General features: G+C 45.6%; 1 protein-coding gene across 4 annotated transcripts in view; it reads right to left on the bottom strand.

Moving 5' to 3' along the window:
- UBE2Q2 (ubiquitin conjugating enzyme E2 Q2) overlaps positions 1–26,841 on the bottom strand; it is a 43,003-nt gene extending 16,162 nt beyond the window's left edge. Inside the window, exons 1-6 of one of the 4 annotated variants that reach the window (XM_083460774.1) lie at positions 26,538–26,841; positions 11,306–11,413; positions 6,023–6,127; positions 5,112–5,168; positions 4,061–4,198; positions 3,603–3,687 (exon numbers count right to left, since the gene is read on the bottom strand). In XM_083460774.1, the coding sequence (XP_083316900.1) occupies positions 3,603–3,687; positions 4,061–4,198; positions 5,112–5,168; positions 6,023–6,127; positions 11,306–11,413; positions 26,538–26,783 (739 nt within the window). In that variant the 5' untranslated portion in view covers positions 26,784–26,841. The remainder of the gene's footprint in view (positions 1–3,602; positions 3,688–4,060; positions 4,199–5,111; positions 5,169–6,022; positions 6,128–11,305; positions 11,414–26,537) is intronic. The other 3 variants (XM_083460775.1, XM_083460772.1, XM_083460773.1) reach the window with 3 other exon arrangements.
- Between the last annotated feature and the right edge of the window lie 551 nt (positions 26,842–27,392).

The following is a 27,392-nucleotide window of genomic DNA, read 5'->3' as shown; positions in this document are numbered from 1 at the left end:
CAATCACATAGCCCTTTTATATAGCACAGTTGCCCCTTGTGCCAGGCTGAAGGGCTGGACATGTTTCCGGTTTTGAGATGCCACACCAATGAAGCACTTGAGATCCTCCAGCCCTGCCTAGAATGTTCTCACCAGTCACAACTATCATACCAGGCTTGCTTCCATAAAACAGGTCTCACCCTTTTTAATGCAAAATTTGAACAACAACTATGACAGAATAGTGCAGAAGGCAGAACTGGGATTCAATATGACCTTAACAAATTGGAGAACTGGGCCAAAACTAACAAAATAAATTTGAATAGGCACAAATGTCAGGTTCCACACTTAGACAGGAAGGACCAGCTGCACAAATGTAAGATGGGGGGGGGGGTACCCAGCTAGTACACATGAAAAGGATCTAGGTGCCTTAGTGAACCACAAACTTAACATGAGTCAACAGTATGATGCAGCAGCAAAAAAAGCTAATGCTATTCTAGGCTGCATCAACACTAGTATAGTGTCCCAATCAAGGGAAGTAATAATGCCACTCTATCCTGCCTTGGCCAGACCACACCTGGAATACTATGTTCAATTTTGGGCACCACAAATTAGGAATACTATTGGCAAGCTGAAATGTGTGCAGCGGAGGGCAACCAAGATGATCAAGGGTCTGGAAACCATGTGGAAAGGTTGAGGGAACTGGGTATGTTTGGCCTGGAAAGGAGGAGAGGGAGAGGAGATCTGATAGCCATCTTCAAATAACTCAAGGGCTATCCCATGGGAAATGGAGCAAGCCTGTTTTCTCCTCCTCTGGAGGGTGGGGCCCGAAGCAATGGCTTCAAGTTACAAGAAAGGGGATTCCAACATCAGGAAGAACATCCAGCAGTGGAACAGGACTCAATTGGAAGGTGGTGACTCTTTCCTTAGACGTTTTAAAGCAGAGGCTGGATGGTCATCTGTCATGGATGCTTTAGTTGAGATTCCTGCATTTCAGGGGGCTGGACTAGATGACCCTTGGGGTTATTTCCAACTTTACAATTCCATGATTTTATGACAGGCAGGGACCCTCGGGAAAATCCTGGCTCCTTTTAAGGCTTATAAAAAAACTTTCTTAATTTAAAGGGTTTTTAAGTTTCTAAATCCCGCAGAGACGTACAATCCCTGAAAGCAATGCCATTATATAAGTTATAGCAACCTTTCCCCCCACTCTTCTACTCCCATTTCATATCTCTTGTTAATAAAATCTTAGAACAAGTGTTCAAATCTAATATAAGAAATTAAAGCCACCTACAAACATGAATCATATTTCAAAGAGTAATTTTTTTAAAATGGGCGCAATTAATTTAAATTACCTTTTTGTCAATATCCATTAAGAAGACTCAAAGCTCAATTCAATAAATCCAAGTATTACTCTACAAAAGCCTCTCCTTCTTTCCGTATCTTCAGTGGGCTGCACTTTCCAGTTATTCTGGCTACCCTTTTCGGGCTACCTAAGGTATCTAACTGTGGGAAATGCAATAGGGATAATACTTCTCTAAAACATATGTTATTTCATTGTCCTATACTGACATATTTTTGGCAGAAGGTAACTGTAATCATCAACAGAACTGTACGGAACAACCTTACATTTACAGAGCAAAGTATCCTCTTGAATATTTTCAAGCACATGGAACCCTACGAAAGGACAATATGAGTGGACTCTCCGTGCCCTGACCACAGCTAAAAGACGGATACTGAAGAATTGGAAAAATAATATTGCTGCTCCCTTCTACAATTGGATTGGGGACTTATACAAACTCGCCACGTAAGAACAACTTGCATATAAACACAGACTTGCCATGGACAAATTCAATGATATTTGGAATCCATTCTTACAAATAGTGTAATAGGTTAAGATCTGGTGGAGTACAATAACAACTTTGTAAAGTATACAGTTTTGGGTTTCCCCTCCCCCCTTTATTTCCCCTTCTACACGGGGGCTGTTTCTCTTTTTCTCTCTTTTATTTATGTCTCATCATGTTTAGTGCACATACAAGTATGTACTTTTTGAACTTTCAGTAAAGATGTCTGGATAAAATTTAAAAAATCTAGCTACCCTTTTTATAAGTTAAGGTAGCCACCCAATTCAAACTCTCATAGAAGCGCAAAAGTCAAGGCCAGTTTTTGACAGCCTCTGGGAACCCTTGTGATATTTCTGCAGCTGCAAGGACACACTCAGATGTATACATCTTTGCCAGCACCAAATGCCTGGTTTTGTGCTCAGTATTAACACCCTATGAATGCCACTGAGGCTCCTAGACACAGCCTGACCTTGTGAAAAAATCGCTACTGAAAAAAAGCCTAAAAACTCAATATGGAGGTAGCTCAAACAATGTCTTACTCCTCGACTGTGCTATTTCAGGAACTGAACTACGTACAGAATGAAGAGGATGGTCAGATAATTGGCTGGCTGTGCTGATCTATAGGAGAAAATCTACAAGCATTTGTTTACCAAGTAAATGCACAATTTTTCTCAAGAGAACATAGGACAAAAGCCCTGGAGCATGCCAGTTTCATATATGCTAATAAACATAGGGAACTGAAGGATTCTGCACAACTGGTTGTATTATATTGGAAGGATCATGCTGTAGTCTTTGAAGAAGGTTTTAACTCTGTGTTAAGGAGAGAGAGCGAGAGCGAGAGCGCAATGGCAGAAAATTTCAGCCTTTGCCCTTCATACGCAAAGTTAGGGAGTGCTGCCTTTAAAAATATGCAGCAGCCATGAGAGGTGGAGGAAATCAACTGGTGATTTAGACCTGCAGAATGTGGAGTACATACTAGGAATGCAACACAAGGACTTTCTGGTAAACTGGGAGAGTGAACTGTCAACTGTGATTTGATTAACGAGAGAGAGAGAGACAGAGAAAATGGTTTTCTCAGGAAAAGCATTTTCAAGGCCAGGCCATTTGTAAGCAAATACTGAGACAGACTAGATATTACACTCTACAGATAAAAGCTGGGGTTTCCCACACTTTCTTTCTGTGTGGGAATTTGCAATTGATTTTTGATTCAGAGAGGGAGTCCTGTGACTGGTGGACAGGACTGTGAAATTTGAGGGTTTTTGTGCTTTCTTTACTTAACACAGATTTCAAACTGTTTGATGGTTGTTTAGTATTTCACCTGCAACACTTTGAAAAAGTGCACAACGTTTATAATTTCATTAAAAAAAAATCTTAAAAGTATGAATACTGAACTGAGTGCAACAGAGGAATAGCTCAGAATTTGATAGCACAGACACTAGAAAAGACGGCAAAACAAGCCACTTACTCAGTTTCAGATTTGGGCACATTTACAACGGAAATCTATGCATGTCCACTCATAGCTATGTCCCAGATAGTTCAGCACAAGCAAGTATACTATACATCAAGTTTAGCCACCCTGACACCCTCCAGATGTTTTGAACTCCAACTCCCAATAGCCCCAGTCAGCTGGCCCATGGCAGCTGTAGGCAAAAACATCTAGAAGGCACCACAATGGCCACCCCTGCCATACATTATATAGGATTGCAGCCTTAATTTTGCATATCGTAGCCCAGATCAGAATGGAATGTTATGATTTTGCTCATAAAAGATGCAGATACTTACCTGACTTGTAACTCTGCGACCTATAGATATCCCTGAGTTCTTTCATAAGTCGATCTGAAGCCTGGACAGACCCAGAGACTGCACCCTAAAAATAAGTTAAGGGTAGCTTGATTTGATAAAACTTTTAAAAGAACAGTACCAGGGCCATTAAAAGGCTGTTTAAAAGAAGGCTACCAATGATCAATATTGCAAAATTGGCACAATCATTTAGGATACTAATTTTAAATATTTAACAAGTTGGAAGGTAGAAAAAACAGTACATTTTTGGTAAAGTGATTTAAATTCTTTCTATATGTATAAGCAGAGTAAGTGCATACACAGAAAGCATAACTCCCAATATAGCTATGAAATTTACGGAAGTGTGTTAAAAGTACATACATTCCTGCAAGAAACAGTGCAGAAAATGAAATGCTGTATGCATTCTACAGCATGCTCTTATTTGTTTAATTGCCTCTTACATTTAGGTGGTCTTGCCTTTGACTCTTTCGGATTTTTTCTAGGATTGCCAGGTTCTCTTTCTCAATGCCATCATCCTCTGTCTTCTTTCCATCAACAGGTTCTTCCTCCTTCATATCATAATGATCCAGATCAATATCCTACAAGACAAAATTACTATACTACTTAAGAAGAACAAGCCAACAACAGCAAAATTCATGTGCCTTAGTGCTTTGCATCAGTCAGGGTTTCTCATACAGGGCAGGGATGGGGGAGAACACAAGCAAGGGCAAAAATGCTGGTGTATCTCACTGGCAAAATGCTTACAAAAGCAATTGAGACTTCATGGCTGTTTCTCTCACCCTGCCCTAAATGTGCACTATTGGCTCAGGGGAAAGGGAAGCACAAGCCCCCCGTTGCTTTGAACCCAGTTATCTCAGGAATAGGCACACAGGGAGGAGAGTGCACAGGAGCGAAGGGAAGCTCTACTGCAGGGCCCTGGCAGTCAGACAGAGATGCACAATGCTGTTTGGGTGGGATAAGGATTGCACACAGAAGGGTTATTGAACTTTAGGAGGGCAGATCTTGGTAACATTTCAATTGATTCCCCATGGTTTCCACTCCTCCTTCCCTAGACAGATTCAAGAAGCTGGAATAAGAATAACAAAGACACTGAGGTCCAGCTCTGAGGGCCTTCTGGCGGTTCCCTCCCTGCGAGAATTGAGGTTACAGGGATGCAGGCAGAGGGCCTACTCAGTAGTGGCGCCTGCTCTGTGGAACACCTTCCCATCAGTTGTCAAGCAAATAAGCAACTATCCTACTTTTAAAAGACATCTGAAGGCAGCCATGTTTAGGGAAGTTTTTAAAGTTTAATACTGTATTGTGTTTTTAATATTCGATTGGGAGCAGACCAGAGTGGCTGGGGAAACCCAGCCAGATGGGCTGGACGTAAATAAAAAAAAATTTTTATTTATTTATTACTACTACTACTACTACTACTACTACTACTACTACGACTACTACTACTACAAGGAAAGCATGCATGTGCATGCACAGACGCGCGCACACACATACTTCACCCATATCTTCCTCCTCCTCTTCTTCTGATGTAACCTCTTCTGTTGTTCCATTCTGGAACATAACAAAATCAGATTCTTTGTTACTATCACTTTCAGTTTAAAAAAGAAAGAAAAGAAAAAGTATGCTAGCGGCCAAGAGGCTGAGTAAGTTTAAATTTGACCTCTGCTATAATCTCACTAGATGGCCACAACACATGCTATCTTGAGCACCCCATTCCCAATAACAACACTCACTTACTTTTCAGGGAGGTTTCGTCCCGTAGGGTTTACAAGATAATGCACATGATATGCTTTGAACACTCAAAAGCATGTTACAAATGCTAAACACCATTACTGAAAATAGGAATTGAGCTTATGAGCTATAAAGAAGCACACACAAAGATGCAAACATATGCACACACTGACTGCACTCTGATAAAGAACTATCAGTTTTGGAAAAAACATTAGAAACAGAGAGGTGTCTAGTGGCGAGAGATTAATTTCTCAATGAGGCAGCGCTACGAAGGCCACAGTGAGCTTCTTAAAGCTGGAGGAGAGTAAGCATCTTGCATGTAAGGGAGGAACAAGAAGATAGGGAAGCTTCGCCCTCATTGGAACTGACTAAGCAGCAGAACCTAAAAGTTCTTTATAAGCCTACCCTGCTTTGTTCCATCACAAAGATAAACACAATACTCATCTCAAACAATGAGGAATGTTGTTTTCCTTAACAAAACAATGAGTACCGCTTGCTCTGCATAGAAATGATTTTTTGAATTAGTCACCTTTACACACCACAAAAAAACCCCATGTTGCACTCCTATGTCTGGTCAGCAGCATGCTTAAGGGAGGTTCAACAATCTGTGCCCACAGCCCGAACATCAAGCAGACCCATTAGCACCTGTGAGTCAGAGGAACATTAGGATTTACCTGGCCGGTTGGCAATGGTTGATCTAACATTTCAACATCAGGATGCTGAGGAAGATTATATAGTCTGCAGAGGTCGCATATCAATCGTTTCAATTGTTGGAGAAGCTACAAAACAAGTAAAATGGTGAATGGTTTGTTCTCATGTTTTATTTGAATGAAAGCTTGCCGTGCTGTGCCCTGAATCCTGTGCCCAACAAAGAGGATACCCACCTCTTAAACAAATGACTATAATATACCCTATAATATACAAAGGCTATAAATTGTTAAGTCTTAGATTTCCTGGTACTCAGATTAATAAAGCAACAGCCTCCTCCATTTTGTATCTATCCATCTATTCTGGGAGGGCACGCAGGACGGTCCTCTTGACCTGCCAGCACCACCTGGAGGAACTGCTCAATTGAAAGCACATACCCTGAGCATTGAAGTGTGCACATCAGAGACAAGGATTCGCTTGAACCCTTCTCCATGATGTATCAGAGTTCCATACGCACAGGAGACTGAGAGGAGATATGTTAGCTATCTTCAAATATCTCAAGGACTGTCATAGGGAAGAGGGAGCATGCTTGTTTTCTCCTGCTTTGGAGGTTAGGACTCAAGGCAATGGCTTTGCAGACATTGTGATATATCAGCATATTTCAGTATTCAGCTGCTGATATATCATGATGTTGAAAACCAGACATCACCCAGCCCTAGTCTTAACTGCACCACAACAGACAGAATCATTAGGCATATGCTTCAAAAACTAACAAACATCTAGTTTGTTTACAGAAATAAATTTATAGAAATTCGGTGTCTGACAGAATATTTGGTACCAGGAATAAATTTTCTCTGTGGCTTGTGCCATCCGGACCCATCTGTCCTGCAAGACCCTGGAAATGGAACACCAGCCCTTTGCTGCCCGGATCAGGTGTCCTGCTCTGCAGAGCATTCTGCCTTGGACTGGCAATTGCACTTCCTTCCAGCCCTATGAAAATTACCACTTTTACACACACACACTCAAAGCACCTATTCATCTGGGCCTTAAGTGCTTTTACATTTACCACATACACACAAATCCTAGTTTTTATCAAGTGTTAAGGGCAAGAGGGACGCGGGTGGTGCTGCGGGTTAAACCACAGAGCCTAGGACCTGCCAATCAGAAGGTCGGCGGTTCGAATCCCCACGACGGGGTGAGCTCCCGTTGCTCAGTCCCTGCTCCTGCCAACCTAGCAGTTTGAAAGCACGTCAAAGTGCAAGTAGATAAATAGGTACCGCTCCGGCAGGAAGGTAAATGGTGTTTCCATGCGCTGCTCTGGTTTGCCAGAAGCGGCTGAGTCATGCTGGCCACATGACCCGGAAGCTGTGCACCAGCTCCCTCGGCCAATAAAGCGAGATGATCGTCGCAACCCCAGAGTCGGTCACGACTGGACCTAATGGTCAGGGGTCCCTTTACCTTTACCTTAAAGGCAAGAGGAGAGGGTCCATTTGCTGGCGGCAGCCCAAAACAGACAGAATTTTGGCTCCCAATAAGCTACATGTAACCTGAGTTTTGCACCTATGGTAGCACAGATTAACAGCTGGGACCTGTGACCACCTATGGATCTCCGGCAATACATCAGTGTTTTGCTTCTTGACACCCTGCTCAGAGCCCATAGGATACTATTTTTAGCCTGCAAAATGCTGTTTCCCTTTAAATACCCCTCCATTCAAAGACAGGCTTAGGAATGGCACATTCAGCGTGGAAGTGTCAATGAAAGATCTATTAGACCGATTTGCAGATTTTTGTTTGAGCAAAATGTACAGCACTTACTGTGTAATTCTTTATGAATGTTAAAGCTGCAACCCTAAGCATGCTTACTAGATAGTTCTATCCCACTGTATCCAGTATGATTTACTTTCAAGGTTTTTCAGACAAACAACAAGACAGATTTAGTGGCATCCATAAGACCCCATGTCAAGTCTGGCTTCGTCGTGCAGTGCCACTGTTTTCCCAAGCACCTGAAGCTCCTTTTTAAATAAGAGTGAGCAGGTTTCAACTCCTCATTTTTACTGTGGAGAAATAATGACCAGCTACTGTTAAATGCTTAAGCAACCAACAGAAGGCACTAGCTTCTGCAACCCAAACAGTCCCCCTCAGTAGATTTTAACTATAGCATAGATTCTAGTGGGCAAATTAACTAAATTTGAGTACAGTTGTACCTTGGTTGTCGAACCCCTTGAAACTTGGACGTTTTGGCTCCTGAACGCCGCAAACCCAGAAATGATTGTTCTGGTTTGCGAATGTTCTTTTCGAACCTGAACGTTTGACGGGGCTTCCATGGCTTCTGATTGGCGAAGCCGTGATTTGGTTTTCAAATGTTTTGGAAGTCAAATGGACTTCCGGAACGTATTCCATTCGACTTCCAAGGTACGACTGTATGCAGAGCATGGCAGACGGAGGAGGGAGAATTATAGCTTCTGGATCTCTAGGTCAAGGCAGGGCCTCTACCAACACTTGCTTGGGAAGGTAACATGCTTGGCTTACAGAAGCAGAACTAGCTAAGGCCCCAGTTTGAGCTACAAACTCATGTCGTAGAAAGTTGGTCACATCCTTCCCTGCCCAGCAACCTTAGATAACCAGGAAATGTGGCTCTATTTTGGGATGCTATTAAGCAGCAGATGAAGCCACAGGCTAGGAAACAAGCATAGAATTGTTGGATGCAGAAAGCATAATGCACTCATGGGTAGGAATGAACAGTGTCGCTTGCTCCTATTTAGAACCAGCTACCTCCCAGGCAGCCTTGAAAGAGGCAGAACTAGTACAGGTCCAACAAGGCGAATCTGGGATAATAATGCCAAAATGTTATAGTTATCTTTCTTGGAACTGTTTCTGAAAACACAACTTTCCAGATGAGTTTGCTGCTGCATCAGGACTCTTTCCAACTCATCTGAAGCTGCAAAGCCTAACAGAATGAGTCTAGTCCAGACCCTTTGATTTTTGTAATCTATTCTTATTCAAAATATGCATCAAGAAACTTAAGCAGATGTCCCAACATCTCATTTTTAGAACAGCCTATCCTGCCTGCCTGGCAATGGACACATGAATTCTGATGTCACATCTACACATTAGCATTAGATGTCCTACACAATACTGTATGCATTGGTCTAAAACATGTTACACTTATCAATAGTCCACAGTTCAGATTTAAGATGCAGTATGAAGCAGTTACAGACTGGAAAATGTTTAACCAAAAGTGTTTAAACTCCAGTAGTGCAGAGTAAGAGTGAGAGTAACATTTGGTACTACTACGTTGCTGTGGATCTATAGACAATTCAGGATACTATGAAGCAGGATGTGTCTCAAATGTTTTCAGCTTAACTGGCTTCACAGTGCTTGGCAAACCCTGAGAATGGTAAACATTGCTCATTACAAGAGACTCCAGGAAAACCGAATCTATGCTCATGAGCAGCCGGAGAGCCTTCTTGATGTGTTGGAACAAAATTAAATCATGAAGGAGTTTGCCAATAAATACTAAATATCATTTAATAGATTTTCCAGTTGTAACCTTCTTTCTGGAATGCTATTATTGCTATACTTCTTTTTATTATAACTTGTGATCAACTCCAACACACTGCCAGCTCTGCTTAGACTCTTACACTCTCTCTCTCTCTCACACACACACACATCCTCACCAACAGGCACGTGTAAATGATATCAACTGGAACACTAATCCAAAGCATCAGAAGATAACCTGAACAGGACAACTGTCTCCTTCCTAAAAGCAGCCAAGCAAGGGAAGCAGCAGCAACACCTGTTTCTAGATGCTCTACCATCCTACTGCTGCTCCAGAATTCCCATGGTTAAGATTTTTGGGACTGTAGCATCAAATCATGGCTGCCAAGAAGGTGGCTTGGGCTTTGCATGCGTATACCACCCATCCAGAAGACGGCAGTCCCACAAGCCAAGAATTTTGGCTAGGAAGAAATATTATTTCCCAGTAGTGCATATTATGAATTGCCCCTTGGTTAACACCCCCAATTTGATTTCAAGAATTGGTGGTAGAAATACATACATTGGAAAGCCCAGTAGGACTTCAGCCCTCTGCTTTGGTCACGTGTAAAGGCAGGGTAGCTTTAAAACTAAATACAAGAAACCACTATGATTTCTTGAAGAAGCCTTTCCCAGACCTCACCTGGAGTACTGTGTCCAGTTCTGGGCACCACAGTTCAAGAAGGACACTGACAAACTGGAACGTGTCCAGAGGAGGGCAACCAAAATGGTCAAAGGCCTGGAAACGATGCCTTATGAGGAACGGCTAAGGGAGCTGGGCATGTTTAGCCTGGAGAAGAGGAGGTTAAGGGGTGATATGATAGCCATGTTCAAATATATAAAAGGATGTCACATAGAGGAGGGAGAAAGGTTGTTTTCTGCTGCTCCAGAGAAGCGGACACGGAGCAATGGATCCAAACTACAAGAAAGAAGATTCCACCTAAACATTAGGAAGAACTTCCTGACAGTAAAAGCTGTTCGACAGTGGAATTTGCTGCCAAGGAGTGTGGTGGAGTCTCCTCCTTTGGAGGTCTTTAAGCAGAGGCTTGACAACCATATGTCAGGAGTGCTCTGATGGTGTTTCCTGCTTGGCAGGGGGTTGGACTCGATGGCCCTTGTGGTCTCTTCCAACTCTAGGATTCTATGATTCTATGAACCTGATGCCCTCCATGGTCATGCTAGCTGGGGCCAATGAGAGCTGCAGTCCCACAACAACTGGAGGGAACTGTGTCAGAGAAAGCAGCATGAAAGAATCACACTCTGAAGCTCTTCTTCTCCTGCTTGCAAGTCATAATACAGCCAGCTATGATAAGAAAAGAGGGCAGCGCTAGTTTCAGTTTTGGCACTATGTGTTAAGAGGTACTGTCACAATATCTGGAAATTATTTTTGACAGGAAAGCATGAAAAATCCCACCTGCTTTCTCCCATACAATTGGACAATTTTGTTATTTATAACATGCCCCCCTTTCCACGCAAAGCACACTTGTTTTTTGGCTTCTGCTTTTTGCAATTGCTAAAACATTTGTGGTAGTTACCCTGCACGAGCCTTTGCTGTGAATAAATGGTTTCTGCAAACTGAAAGAGACACTATTCTAGATCAAATATTTTTAGATGGCCAGCTGGTGAAGGAGTGCCACTTGTGAAACCACAAGCAATATTTTTGCTTAAAACAAAAAAGGCACCACCAAACAATGGCATGGCTGTGGGATTCTCACCTAATACCTAGTTCATAACCAAATGCCAGATTAAGCAAAGGAGGACAGGTGATCACTTACCAGAGTATTGCTCTTTTTAATATCATCTAAACGCTCCAATACTGAAGTCAAGTTGGGGTCATCTGAGTCCACGAACCATATTGGCGATGAAGAGGGATAAGACTCCTGCTTTAAATAAGTAAGTAAGTAAGTAAGTATTATGCCTGAACTACACATTCATATTTCAAAGCTTTTGGAGAACTGCACTTGTTAAAATATAAAGTAGGTCCCATTATCAAGGTGAGAGAAAGAATGCTTTTTAAAAAACCAATAAAGCAGACCTCTGCAGCTCCCCATCTCAACTCCAGACAGACACAGAAAGTCAATTATGTAGAGTAGGCAACTGTTTTCCAAAGCAGGGAGCACACTTGGCTATGAAGATTTAACTAATTGCCTGAAAAGAAAAAGCACCAACTTCTTCAACCGCCATCTCAACTTTTCCTTCTTTTTCTGATGGTACAACCACTTTCTTCTAGGAAAGGGTCACTAAGACAGTTGTGCAAATTATGTTCACATGAGCCACTAGCCAAAGGGTGTGTGTGGAAAATTGCATGCCTACATATCATAGTAATTTGTCGCCAAAATCAGAAGGTAAGTGTTCCTGCTAGTCAGCAGGAAGCAGTTTGCGTCTGGCCAATCTGAGATGTGCAACCCCTCCATTGGCTTTTTGAGCATACCAGTGAACACCAGGAGCCCCATTGTCCTAGCCGAAAATGGGTGCTCCATGCATCGTTATCCCCGCCAAAGAGATAAGAACTGTGAACACATTCCCCTTCCTAATTTGAGCCTCACAACAATTCTGTGAAGTAGGTTGGCCTGAGGTTCCCCAGTGAGCTTCAGAACAGAGTGAGGATTTCAACCTAGTTTGATATTGTTAACCACTGTACCACACAGGCCTTGCCTCCAGCTCAGTTTGCACATAAAGCTAAGTCAAACTATGGTTTAGTGAGAATGAGCAAGAGTGAAAATTGTGCCTGCTTCACTCCTTGTCGTCTGGCTGGTACAATACTCAGAACTGTGTCAGTGAGCCCTCTACCGCTTCTTGCCTACTTCCCCAAGGTGAAGCCTTTTCCCTCCAGCAGGGGAGGGGGGGTCTGTAAAAGAAAGCAGAGCAGCAGCAGAGATAGGGAGTGAACCCCAGATCCAGACTGAAGCGGGCTGACTCCAACTTGAAATGAGACTATGCATTCCATTTGGAGCTCCTCCTCCAAGGTCTCATCCCATCCCAAGAAGAGTGGTTATTTACAAGCCTATGCTCAGAAATGGCACTAATAAATGCCTGAGGAATCCCAGAGCAGAGCAGAGCAGGGCAGGGCTGGTGAAAGGTTTGGATGCTGGAAACAGATTAAAATCACTGGATAGCCATGAAGCTCCCCAAAGGGCCTTGGGCCAAACACTGTCCCCGCAGCCTAACAGGGTTTTTCTAAGGTAACACAGAATGTGGCTACTTTCACGGCAGCAAATTTCTTATAGGAATAATTAATGTAACACTTCTTTCCATTTCAGATGAAGCTTTCAGGCATAATTAGCTCCCTCTTGTTCTTTCCTCACCCTCCCCAATGCTAATTAATACTCTCCATACATAAACCTTCACTGGAGAGACAGAATTTGTTGGTGGAGAATCCATACTTGAGCCATTAATTACTCCAGTAAGTAATTATATAAAAACTGAACAGGTTAAGCGTGGCTAAAAAGATATGGGACTAACCTATCTCGAAGGAACTCAACCCTAATTCCAATCAGAAAAGTATGTCATCTCAGACATACACACAATCTTCTTAAATGAGATGTCAGGCCTAATGCTAAAAGAAAAGAATCAATGCAAACCTAAAATAAGATTTGTTTGTTTTTTAAAAAAACCAAAGCAGCTTGGCTTTGTACCACATTCAAGAGACAATCCAGGCACACCCTCATTTATAATGCAATTCTTGAGGCTTGTTTGCTAGTCTGTGGACACCAGGTGCACCCCCAAAGTGAGAAGGCTCAGGAGAACACCAGACACAACGCCTGACTGACATGAATGTAATGAATACAGACTGGGAGCACAGGGGAGAAGGAAGAAAAGTTCAACATTTCCACTGACCCAACAACAAAAGGTTGCTCCCTTGAAACTGCACACAAACAGCACCTTCAGAGCTGCCACTTTTTGTCAGGGAGGGAGAATTAAACTCATCCACCCCACTCGCTCTGGCTCCAATGCTGCCTAGGCCCTCCCTACTCCCTGGCAGCTAAAGAATAGGCATCAAACGCATTCACACACCTTATGTCTAATTTGGCCCTTAGTAAAGGTCTAACATACAGTATAAGTGGAAGATCTACCAATAGCTTCTCACCTGGGACACAAAGCAATTGTCTCCAGAGAGATGTGGCAACTGGAGCAGAGAATCCCAGGTCAGGAGGACTGTTCTCAGTGCTTGTAATCTGCAAAATCTTCAAAGGCAGCCTCTGTCTGACACTCTGGGGAGCAGCAGCAGACAAGCTAGATAGGTCTGCTACTGGGCAGCTTCTTGTGCACAGAAATGTTGCTTTCTGGCCCTCAAAATTTTTATTTTAATTATGTATCCTCAAATAATAATAATAATAATAATTGCTGCGGCTCCACCGTGGGGGCTGAGGAAGGCCGCTCCCTCCTGTAGGCACATTCCTCCAGGTCTAGGGGGCGGGGCCCACACTCGCCACCGCTACTGTCTTAAGGACACTGATGTTGCCGCGGCAAATGCTTAATATGTTTTTATATATTTTAAAATGTTTTATAGGGGTTTTTATTGTTATTTTGTTGTCCAACCGTGAACGGTGGTTTTTATTGATGTATTTCTATTTTGTTCTGTTTTAGTTTGGTTTGGGGTTGGCTATTGAGTGGGGTGGGGATTTGTTGTGTTGGTACAATTGTTTTTGATTTGACTTGTTTCTATTCTGTAAATGGAGGTTGGTTTGAGGCTTGGGATTGCTACCGTAGTGGGGCGAGGGAGGTATGGCGGTGGGGGCAGATGTCATAGGCGAAGGGGATCGAGATATGGATATGCTCGTACCCCTTCCAATCTGCGCCCCATCCCGAGGGACGAAGGTAGGGTGAGCAAGGATTACTCACCTCCGTCACTGGTGTTGTGCAATGCCAGGTCTATAGGCAAAAAAACCGCCACCCTGCAATACTTCTTCACCTCGCACGGGGTCGACCTGGCTTGTGTGACGGAGACCTGGGTGCGCGAAGGGGAAACTGTTACCTTGCGAGAGATGGCGCCCCCAGGTTTCTCCGTCCTCCACCAGTCGCGGACTGTGGGCCGGGGGGGAGGGGTGGCATTATTAATCCGAGAAGACTGTTCTTTCAGGGCTCTGCCATCGCCATCGATCCCCGGCATTGAATGTGTTGGCCTAGTGTGGGGCTCCGAGGTGAGCTTGGCTGTCTGGCTGGTGTACCGGCCACCTAGCGCACCAGCAGCCACCCTGTCAGGCCTGCTGGAGGCGGTGGCCGGCTGGGCCTTGGAGTTCCCCAACCTATTGGTACTGGGGGACTTCAACATCCATGCTGATGCCACTCCCTCCTCACAGGCTCTGGACCTGGTGTCTTCCATGGCGACACTAGGGCTCTCCCAGTTTGTTTCGGGCCCCACACATCAAGCAGGCCACACACTGGATTTGATCTTTGGCGCCGGTATAGATGTGATCATGTCTCCCTCGATGAAGGTGCCATGGTCTGATCACTACGCTCTGAAGGCCAGGATTGACTTTCCACCCCCACCCTGCTTAGGTGGCGAGCCGATTTGGGCTCGCCCGCAGAGGCTGATGGACCCTGATAGATTCCGTCAAGCCTTGCGGGACCTTGCTCCCCCTGGCGACTCATTGACTGAGCTTGTTGAGGGCTGGAATACCCAGCTCCTGGCAGCCATCGATGAGATCGCACCTAAGCGCCCTCTGCGACCCCGCAGAAACCGGGCTCCCTGGTTTACCGAGGAGCTTCGGAAAATGAAGCGAGACCTCAGACGGCTAGAGCGAGTATGGCGGGGTGCCCGTGACGGAGCCTCAAGAACATCTTACAGGGTTTTTATGAAAACCTATGAGATGGCAGTGAAGGCCGCTAAGAAGTCTTACTTCTCGGCCTCCATTGCATCCGCTAGCTCTCGCCCGGCGCAATTATTTAGTATAATCCGGTCATTAACGTCCCTTGAAGGACAGCCAAATTTAAATAACAATCTGACACACAGCTGTGAGGCATTTGCGAGCTTTTTTGCGGAGAAGGTCCTGTTGCTCCGCCATGACCTCCCTGCCAATTTGGATACAATAAAGGAACTGGAGGCCCCTCGACTGTCCTCGGGTCCAGTATTGGACCACTTTGACCGGATATCTCCAGCCGATGTGGACAGATTCCTCCAAGCTGGAAAGCCCACCACCTGTCCTCTTGACCCGTGCCCGTCATGGCTGATTAGAGCGTGTCCAGACGAGGTGCGGGCCCCCCTGGGGGATATCATCAATTTGTCCCTTGGCACCGGGATATTCCCAGGGGAACTGAAGGAGGCGGTGGTGCGTCCGCTCTTAAAGAAAACATCGTTAGATCCCTTAGATCTATCCAATTACCGCCCGGTCTCAAATCTTCCATTCCTGGGTAAGGTGATTGAGAGAGCGGTTGCTGAACAGCTTGGTAGGTTCCTGGATGAAACATCTGCTTTGGATCCATTCCAGTCCGGCTTCCGTGCCGGTCATGGGACCGAGACTGCTCTGGTCGCCCTAACAGATGATCTCCGCAGGCAGCTGGATCGAGGCGGGTCGGGGTTGCTGATTCTTCTAGATCTGTCAGCAGCCTTTGACATGGTGGATCACGAACTCCTGGACCACCGCCTTGCCGACGTGGGGATCCAGGGCACAGTCCTTCAATGGCTGCGCTCGTTTCTCTCTGGTCGGGGACAGAGGGTGGCACTTGGGGGGGAATTGTCATCGCGTCACTCCTTGGTGTGTGGAGTGCCTCAGGGTGCGATTCTCTCCCCGATGCTTTTTAACATCTTTATGCGCCCCCTCGCCCAGCTTGTCCGGAGTTTTGGGCTGGGTTGCCATCAGTATGCTGATGACACCCAACTCTATCTGTTGATGGATGGCCATCCTAACTCGGCCCCAGACACACTGACCAGATGTCTGGAAGCTGTGGCTGGATGGTTACGTGGGAGCCGGTTGAAGTTAAATCCTTCGAAGACAGAGGTCCTCTGGCTGGGGCGGGACGATATGGGATCGAGGGGGCAACTCCCATCTCTTGCGGGGGTGCAATTAGTGCCAGCACCGTCCGTTAAGAGTTTGGGTGTAATCTTCGATACCTCCCTTTCTATGGAGGCGCAGATTACAGCTATAACAAAGGCGGCATTTTTCCATCTCCGCCAAGCTAAGCAGTTGGCCCCTTATCTCTCTCGCCCTGACCTAGCCACTGTGATCCATGCGACGGTCACCTCCAGACTGGATTATTGTAACTCGCGCTACGTGGGGCTGCCCTTGAGACTGACCCAGAAACTCCAGCGGGTGCAGAATGCCGCAGCGAGACTCCTTACGGGGTCTTCGCTGCGGGATCACATTCATCCGGTGCTATACCAGCTGCACTGGCTCCCGGTGGAGTACAGGATCAGGTTTAAGGTGCTGGTTTTAACCTTTAAAGCCCTATACGGCCTAGGACCCTCGTACCTACGGGACCGCCTCTCCTGGTATGCCCCACAGAGAAACCTACGGTCTTCAAATAATAACACCCTCAAGGTCCCAGGCCTCAGAGAGGTTAGGCTGGCCTCAACTAGAGCCAGGGCCTTCTCGGCTGCAGCTCCAACCTGGTGGAATGCTCTGTCACAAGAGACTAGGGCCCTGCGGGATCTGACATCTTTCCGCAGGGCCTGCAAGACAGAGTTGTTCCGCCAAGCTTTTGGTCAGGGCGCAGCCTGACTCCCTCCTCTGGCAACCTGCACAGAATTTTGTTTAATCGGTTGCCATCAATTTGATTTAACTAATTTTTATAATGAAATATTTTTAGAATGTGTTATTATTTGATTGTTATTTGACTGTTGTTAGCCGCCCTGAGCCCGGCTCGGCTGGGGAGGGCGGGATATAAATAAAATTTATTATTATTATTATTATTATTATTATTATTATTATTATTAATAATAATAATATATTATTTATACCCCGCCCATCTGGCTGGGCTTCCCCAGCCACTCTGGGCGGCTTCCAAAAGAATATTAAAATACTATAATACATCAAACATTAAAAGCCTCCCTAAACAGGGCTGCCTTAAGATGTCTTCTGAATGCCAGGTAGTTGCTTATCACTTTGACATCTGATGGGAGGGCGTTCCACAGGGCGGGCGCCACTACCGAGAAGGCCCTCTGCCTGGTTCCCTGTAACTTGGCTTCTCGCAGTGAGGGAACCGCCAGAAGGCCCTCGGCGCTGGACCTCAGCGTCCGGGTAGAACGATGGGTAGAAACCATCTGAAAATGGATTATGACCAAGCACAAGAAGGTCTCTCCTTGCTTTGTTGGTGAACTTGCTTCCCCCACTCCCTTGCTACTATATGTATGATAAACATCTGTCAAGTTTGTCACAAACAGCAGATGGATGTGCTAAATCTGATTATGCGATACATTATATCAGATTGCAGATAGGGGACCCAAATGATCAAATGCTCCTCCATACAGAAGAATAAATAGATCAGAAAGAAAAGTTTTAGATGCTTTCCTATGTGCAGGGAAATATCTATACAGAGGCTGTTCCTGTACAGCCCAGTCACAAATGAACTGCTGTTTATCAGAACTAAACCCCGTTGAAGACATAACAAAAGCTCATGTTTATTCTGCAAAACTAGCATATTCTAAAACAAACATCCCTAATGACCAACAGTTCTACACACCTTTAGATCAAAGAGTTCCTGGTTTCCCTTAATACTGGATTTCTGCTACTTGAATGCTGACCCTCTAAAGGAAGCATGTAACGCTTAGCACAGGTCTTAGCAAAAGTCAAGACGGTCTGCAGCTTTCAAAAAGGGAACAGATTCATGCAGTTTTTCCCATAGGTTGCACCAAGTTCCACTGTTTATATTAGAAGCAGATGGGTCATGTTGCTTGGCACCAGTTTTTATTTTGCAAGATTCCTGCCATGATTCAGGATGCTTGCTATTTATTAAAACATGTTGAAGGAAGCAGGAGCTATTTAGGGTGTCTGACAATTTAGAACTATGGTCAGAAGGTATATGGAGTCTGGTCTGTGCTTGGATGGGAAATGACTGTGAACACTGTAAGTCTCCTTCAGCTTCCCTCCCTTCTGGAAGGGAGGCAGGATGAATGGATATTTATTATCAGCTAGCAACTGCCCACTCCTTCCTTTGGAGTGAGGCGGGGGAGAGAGCGCTGCATTTAATACCTGCATTTCTTCACTGTGCAGTTCTATGGAGGCCCGGAGGCTTCAGCCAAAAAAACAAGTTGATAATACCTACTCCAGTCCACAGAGGAGGTTTAGAATGCAGAAAATATCTCCCCTTCCTACAAGTATAGGTAAATATAGGTATAGGTAAATATGCCAATATCTCTTTTGGGGTAGGGGCAGAAACAATCAAGGCAGCTTTTACAGATTGCTTTACACCTCTGAAGGGAAATTACTGCAACTCCGAGCTCTATAGTACTACTGATGCTGCCTACACACTATCAAGCCTTTGGGTTCACACAAACTACCTCCAGGAGTCTCCTCTTAGGAAGAAGATTAATTCCCCAACTTTTGGCTATGTGATCATGATGCAAGTCACCCTGGGCCAGTAAACACTCAGATGGTCAGCTGCTGCCAGTAGTCCTATGCCCCAAAATGCCTTGCTGGCCATGAAAAAAAAGAACACAACATTAGAATTACACCCCATGACATAAAATGAGTCTGACTGCCTATGACAAGCTGGCACAGCCATTTTCAATTATCCAGTGTGTCAACGCCTTCATCTGTTAATTGCGTAAGGACCACATACAAACACAATTCTGTGTAGCAGGGACAGTAGTTCCAGGCAGAACAGACAATTCCCTCTTGAAGCAGCATGAGCTAAAGTACATCTTGTTTGCTGTAAACAGTACGACACCTCTGTACCAAAGGCGCGCTGACATTGCTAAGGAAGTCCCAAGAACAGCTTCAGTCAGCTTTTCCCAAAGTAGGGCAGGTGCCTGACGTGGCACTCAAGTTCCTAGTCCGCAGGCCCCTTGGGGGAGCAGGGGAGGAACAACAGGCACCTCAAGACTACTGCACTCCTTTCGCTCTTGAGACCCTCATAGGACTCACAGGGCTTCCTGCTGTTAAGTGTGGCTGCCAGACAGTGAAAGCTTTTTAGCATAATAAACCTGTTTATGGTGTCAGCACACTTACTTGGCCCTTGACTCAGAAATAAACCCAACTTTGGTTCAATGGGTTTAGAACCACAATCCAAGTCAAATAAATGGTTATGGCTGCCTCATCAATATGTTTCAGATGTGTTTCTTGCACTGTTTTCTGGATCAGGTTGGAAGAACTGGCATGAGCCAGTGGACAAGTCTTGGAACACAACCAGGGAGACTCGGGTTCAAATGCCCATCCAGTCACGAAGCCAACTAGATGACCTAGCACCAGTCACTAACCTGCACTCCAAGGGTTGTTGCAAGGATAAAACGGGGGGAACCGACCTGAGTTTCTTGGAGTAAAGGCAGGATTTAAAATAATAATAATAATAATAAGCTGTATCACAGCATTGTTCCCTGCAGCCTTTTTTTAAGTGAAGTGCTGACTTGTCAGCTCTCTCATTCCTGGATGAACAGGAAAACAAGGGGGCGGGGAGCTACCACTACTCTCATCTCAGCCATTTCAGTTTTCACCAGCAATTAATATTTGTCCCCAAGTCCTCTGCCTATTATTTGACATCATACACTGTCCCACCCCAGTTCTACAATTATGTTTAGGGGCAAATCAGACACAGATTATGGTCCACTGGTAGATTCAAGGATTGTTCACAATATGGATTTGTGGGAGTAAATATTGGGATATGCCTCCATTAAAGATTAATATTTCAGTATATTAAAAGTTCACCTTTTGCTTTCTGTATAAGAAAGATGACAAGGCCAAGCAGGGAGCTAGAACATCTTCAGTTTGAGTGCTTAAGAGAAGTGTAACTAGCAAATTCCCAAATATGCTGGAGATTTCCATTGCTCCCTTGGCTGAGGCTGATGGAAGCTGAAGTCCAACACAGCTGGAGGCCACCAGGTTGGGGAAGGCTGGAATAAAGGATCTCAACCAGTTAAGATCCAATAGGGATTCCTCTCCTACACAAAGAGAAGCAGAGTTTCTGCATTCCTACAACAGCGATGGTTGACATGGCTAGAATTTCTATGTTTGTATAGAACAATCCTGAGTTTTTCCTATCTGAAAGAGCTCACTTTCATCACATGTCACATTAAAACAGCACTGAGCCAAGTTGAGCATTAGTTCTATAAAACTACAGTCCTAACACACTGCAAGCAAGCAGGGACCTTTTCAGTTTCTCCTACACAATGACAGTAAGTCATCAGCATATCACCACAACTGCTCCTTCCCACCCTGGGCATATTTAGGACAGAGAAATGAACGGTTGTTGGCATGAACTTACTGTCTCCTCTTCTTCCACAAAATAAGCAAGACTCATCAAGGAAGCCCAGTGCCATACACAGCCATTTCAACCAACATGTAACCTGACCCTATCTGTGTTTAATCAGAAACAAGCTCCACCAATTTCACTGAGGCTTACTTTGAAGTGTGCATAGGACTGCTGGCTCAAAACCCTTTGCCAGTTTACCGGTGGCATTGAATTCCTAGAATGTTTACAGCTTTGCAGGAAGGTATGGCACCAACGTGCAAGCCTGCAAAAAGAGTTATGCCACTTCACAGCCGAGTGTCACAGGGCTGTTTTACCAGTAGGGGTGGCAAGCTGTTAGCCAACATTAATTTAAATTTATTTATAATAGCATTTATATACTGCCTTCATATAAACTATCAAGGCAGCGTACAGCAATATGTACACAATAGGAACCCTATGGCATTTGCCTTGTGGGAGAAGAAAACTTCCAAAGGGGTGTGAACTACGATGGTGTGTGGCAATTCAGGATGCAGTAGGCTGCACTAGTGGCTCCCATCAACAGGTACCTACCACTCCTACAAGAGTTTATCAAATCCTGTAACTCTAGTGTTAGTTTTTGGCTAATAAATCTTTTGATGGTTTCAAACTTGTGTACCTCTGCTCTTAACTCACCTTTGATGCTTAGTATATAGACCAAACAAACTGAAACTGAGAAAAGAGGGAGATTCAACAGGGTGGGGGGAAATCACGTTTTAAATTTATGTCATATTACAAAAGTAGTAAATTTGCATGCTGTATCTAAATAACTTTTTCCCCAAGCGTGATCAGACAGGCTCCATTGCTTCAAATGGACCTTGAAAACTTATTTGTTTACTGTGGCCTTTTGGTAACTATTTTAATTGGACCTGCAATCTGTGATGCTGTTTTATTGTGGTTGCATTATAATTCTAAGGTTCTGTTGCGGCTGATTTTATTTTAATGTGTTTCATTGCCTGCATGTTCATTAGAACTTTTAATTTTAGTGCTCTGCTTTATATTTTTATGTATGTGTGTGTATATATAGTTATACGACATAACAGTCTGAGTGATATATCTGTGTGCTTTCCTTATGAGAAAGTTGTCTTTTAAAAAGGTGGGCTCCAAATCTATAAACATTAAGGAAAATGTTCCCAGCTCACAGCCCTTCATGGTCTTACATTGGGTTGCGACCCATTTCTTTCGAGTAGGGCTCCTACACCTTTAAATGCTGAATAGGAAGCAGAAATTCAACACATGTAGTTTCTCAGAGGAGAGAGAGAACCAGTAGCAGAGTGTGGGTTTAATGGCAGAGAAGTCTGGCCAGGGGGCAACTCTAGCCTTCTTCCTTGCCCACCTCTCTTCAATTGGGTTTTTTCCTTAAGTGATCTCAAGTCCTGCTTTCTTCAGCCATCCTGGGACCGAGTTACGTCTGGGTTTTCGGTGTTCGAAAACCGAAACGTTTGACTTCCAAGATGTTCAAAAACCAAAACGTTCGATTTCCAAGACATTCGAAAACTGAGGTATCACTATACTGCTGTGGCAGGAAGATAAATGGTGTTTCTATGTGCTCTGGCTTCCCTCACAGTGTCCCGTTGCACCAGAAGCAGTTTAGTCATGACCCGGAAAGTTGTCTGTGGACAAACACTGGCTCCCTCAGCCTGAAAGCGAGATGAGCGCCGCACCCCACAGTCACCTTTTACTGGACTTAATCGACCAGGGATCCCTTACCTTTTTACTCCAAACAGAGAATTCCTGACTTGTTTTCAAGCTAGTACCTCCTCAGCTGGTGGAAAGGCAGTTACTCAGCTCATGCCTTGTTTTAAAAGCAGGTCACACATTCAACAATATGGGCACACTCCTTGTTCTCTCTGGGCTTCCACCTATCATGGGTGGAGAGAAATTACTTCATCTAACTTCCAACTAATTAGGGAGGAGCACTTTGCCCACATTCTGCTCTCTCTCACACACAGATACACCCGCCCTGCAACACTTTTGTTTCAATTTAAAGAAACAAAATCTTCTGGCTTCTTTTGTCAAAGCTGTCTGTTGCAAGTACTCCTATACTTAAAGAAGTTGAATGGCTGAAGAGGAGGGAAGTACATTTCCTTTCAGACTGCCCTTCCCAAAACTTCAGTAATGCAAATCATATTTCCAGAGAGAAAACAAAGGGAAAAACAGAGAGGGAAAGAGAGGCAATATGCCTACTGCGTAGTCGAAGAAGAGCAAAGAAAGGTTCTAAAAACAAATTAACGAAGGGATAACTGTTCAACTTTGAAGGAGAAAATGAAGTTCTGAGTAGTAAGTTTTTACACTATGAAGTTTCAGAATTTACACACAAAAAACCAAGTGTAGCCATGTGAGATCTGGATGGTAACGTAGTTCCCTTCATATTTAAGAACACAGCCACAACAGAGCCTCTCTTGTCGCCACCTGATCTTCTGGGAGTAGCCCCCATGTATGCTCCACCAAAGGACTATTGATCTTAGGCGCGCACGCGCACCCGCCCACCCCATGCTTCAAAGACCCAGTTTGGAACACCTAGAACACACACACACACAGGCTGGGAGCCTCAATGGCGCCCCTCTGGGACATAACACCTGGCTAGTCCCCCCCCCCCAATAGCTACGCATGAGCCACCAGCGCATCTGACTGAAACAGGAAGAGAAAAGAACCTTGGGTATCTTTTCTTCTCTGCTTCATTAGGAATGACTCTCTGCCTCCCCGCCTGCCACCCCATAACTAAGCAAGCCCTAGAGTAACATAAGAAATCCCCCCTCCTCATCTACCCTCTATCAATCTTCCCCACCTCAAGAAATGATGCCTCCCCCAACCCTTTCTCTAGAATGTCAAGGTCCTAAAGTCTGGGATGGGGAGGAAAACAGGATTAAATTAAAAATATTAACTGATGCTAAAGAAAGAGGAGGAATTTCACTGCCAGACTTATAACTATGTTATAAAGCTGCCTGTATGAGTTGGAAGAAGGAATGGCTGGAACTGAAAAACAATAGGTTATTTCAGGTATGTCCAAAGTCTGTTTCGGGGGCCTAATCCGGCCCACCGGTTGATTTAATCTGGCCTCAGTGGCAGTTTCTTTCCTTAAAAAAAACCTCAACAACTTCAATCCTTAAAAAAGGGCCAACAACTTTGGTTCGCCCTCATGGCCCTTCACTTCATCAAATCTGGCCCCCTTTGAAAAAAGTTTGGACACCAATGGTTATTTGATCTAGAAGGTTTGGGTGGCATGCATATTTATGGTATGAGAAGGGTAAGGTTCACAAAGAATTTTTAAATCGCAATTAGTGTGTGAACCCAATATAAAAATTTATTCGAAAGGAAAACACCATTGTGGTTATCTCCAATAGAGGCATGTGCACAAAAGAAATTGAATGTGGAAGCAAAATGGGGTACATATAGAGGTTTTACATATTAAGGTTTTCTGGAGACTGTTGTGAGTTGAAACAACAAAAGTGAGTGATGGGATGGCTCTAATATCATCAAGTAAATGAACTATGTAAGAAAGATAGGACATATGGCTTTATACGAACGGGATCTGTTCTGGAGCCCCGTTCACATCCTTAAGCAAACGCATCCCGCGTCTGCACGCGTCGCGATTCGCCGCTTCTGCACATATGTGTGACGTCATTTTAACAGTCTGCACATGCGGCGAAACCCAGAAGTAATGCGTTCCATTACTTCCGGGTCGCCACGGAGCACAACCTGAAAACGCTTAACCTGAATCAACTTCAACCCGAGGTATGACTGCAGACCAAAGATCTGAATCTGAATTAACACTGTTAAAAGGTAAAGGAAAAATGATTTTGAAAATGCACAAAATGTTATTAGAATGGGAAACGAAAGACAAATTGGTTAAATCTACAATGATACACTGGGCTAAAAGATTTGGGACATAATATTGATATGGTTGTATGGGAAAAGTTGTGGAAAGTAGATATGAAATTTACTGCTTGCTACACATTAAAGGAAAACTATTTGAAAATGATATACAGATGGTATTTAATACCTAACAAACTGGCTAAAATGTATAAGACTATATCAAGTAAATGTTGGAAATGAAAACAGTCCCAATGGTTTTTTTTCATGTGTGGTGGACTTGTAAAAAAACAACAAGCTTTTGGGAGATGATACACAATGAATTAAAAAAGATCTTTAAAACAGTCATCCCCCAGAAGCCTGAAGCATTTCTTTTGGGAATAATTGGGGCAGAGGTCTCAAAAAAGTTGGTTAAATTTTTATGTATACTTCCACTGCAACCAGAATATTGTATATGCAGAAATGGACAGAAGTTCCAACAAAAGAGGAGATTTCGACTCTATGGAGATGGCAAAAGTAAGAGACCAAAGAGATAAAATGTTTGTGGAAGAGTGGAGGCAATTTTTAGACTATCTGATAAAATATTATAGCCAAATGAAATCACAGGCAGAACCGGAAATATAAGCAAAGGAATAAGAACAATAAAGGAATGTAATGTAGGATATATGTTATAGAAATATGTATTATATCTAAGGCAGTAGATCAAAGGATTTGAACAGAAACATCATGGAAGTGAGGATGGGAAATCAAAATGCGAAGGGAATATTGTATGAAAACTGAATTTGTTAAACTGTATGAAAATCAATAAAAAAATATGTCAAAAAAGGGTTGGAGCATCACCAGCCTCATTCTAATCCCCAGAAATTGAGGCCTTCTCCAGACTCTGGAGTGACTCAGCCTCACAATCTGAGCTCATGGCTCTCTACCCCACCCTGACTCCTACTCCCAGTCCCCAAAGCTCCCTTTTCTAGGAGGCCAAATCAAACCACTGTGGGGTCCCCCCCCCCAGCAGAACTCTTATTTCCCAAAATGACAAGCCCCAAACCTGGGCCAGCCCCAATCTCCAACTCCCAGGATTTCTCCCTGGCATAGTAAACCTAGCCTGTCCCAAATTAATAATCCCCCAGGTCCCTTGAAGGGTATCTCCCAAACCTGTGGCTATGGCCACCTCCCAACCCCATTTCCCAATTCTTGGACTGTTCCCCACCTCCTGCCCCTTCTAGCAGGGCTCCTGGGCTGAGGACACAACACCCACCAGCCCTCCTGGGTGCTCCTGACCCCACATCCTGGAAAATTACCCCTCTTCTGACAATTTGGGCAAACAGGTGAGAGAGCCAGTGCAGTGTAGGGGGAGAGACCCGCGTTCAAATCTCACTTGGTGACCCTTGGGCCAAGCTGCCTCTGCCCTCTAATCCCGGGAGAAGCAGGTACCCGCCTTGCGCTCCTTGGGAGGAACAGGTTGGGATAGAAATGCAGAAAGAGAACAGAGAAGAAAGTAAGGAGGCCCCAGCCCTCAACTCCTGGGGGGCAGCGGGGAGCCAGCCAGAGCCCCTCTTCCCTCCTAGGTGCTTCTGACCCTCCTTCGCTGCCCCGGAGCAATTACTCCGGAGGAACTCTCCCTCCCCTCCAGACGGGCATGAAGCTCCGTGGGAGCCCAGCCCCTCCCCGGCCTTCCCTACAGCGCAGGGCTGTTGTGAGGATGAGGAAGGGGAGACCCGGGTCAAGGGGGGAGGGAGAAAGGCAAAACAAAGCTGGGCAACCCCCCCGGCCCCCCCGCAGGGCATGAGGCCTCCCGCGGCTCCCCTTGGCCCCCCGAGGCGCGGCGGCGGCACCCACCGTGATGTTGCAGTGGATGGTGAGCGGCGGCGGCGGCGGGGGCGGCGTGGGGAGGCTGCCTCCCGCGGCGCTGGCGGGGGCGGCCGTGGCGGGGCCGGTCGGGGCGGCGGCGGCGGCGGCGGGGAGCAGCACGAACTGGCAGTGGAGCTCGTCGAGCTTCCAGGAGACGATGCGGAAGCGCTCGTGGTCCTTGTCGAAGATGGACTCGAGCAGCTTCAGCTCGGCCTTCAGCCCTGACACGGACATCCTGGCCGCATCTCCGGGGCCCGCCGCCCGCGGCCTGCCTTGCCCGCCCGCCCTGCGCTTGCGGCTCGGCCTCGAGGGCGGCGGGGGCGCCTCGCCGAAGCCGGCCGGCCCCGCAGGAGGCCCCGCCCGCCGGGGAGCAGCGCAAACGCCGCCTGGGCCCGCCGCGCTGAGGGAAGCCGCGCTCTCCGCTCGCTCGCCCGCCCGCCGGCCGACTCGTGGCTGTGGAGGACTAGGCCGGGGCGGCTGGTCTCCGGGCTCCTCGCTCGCTCGCTGGCTCTCTGGCTGGCTCGCCCTCTTGCTGGGCCGGCCCCTTCCTCCCCGGCAGGGTCAGACCCACCCACGGGGCAGGGTTTGGGCCGACCCCGAGGAGCAGGCGGCGCCCCGCCTTCCCCGCAGCATCACAAGGGGTCTCCGGGGGGCGGGAGGAGGCGGAGGCCGGGCTGCGTCGCTTTTTCGGGGGGAGGCGGGGACGAGGTCGGAAGCCCCGCGAAGCTGAAACGAAACAGATGAGGGGTTCGCAGAAGGGGAGGAAGAAAGCGGCCTCTTCCCGCGGGGCCGGCCTTTCCGCGGGGTGGAAATGTGACAGAATCACAGAGCTGGGGCATCTAG

This window comes from Podarcis liolepis (assembly GCF_965112155.1).
Source record: "Podarcis liolepis genome assembly, chromosome: 9".
NCBI lineage: Eukaryota > Metazoa > Chordata > Lepidosauria > Squamata > Lacertidae > Podarcis > Podarcis liolepis.
This window is presented reverse-complemented; position numbering and strand designations above follow the sequence as displayed.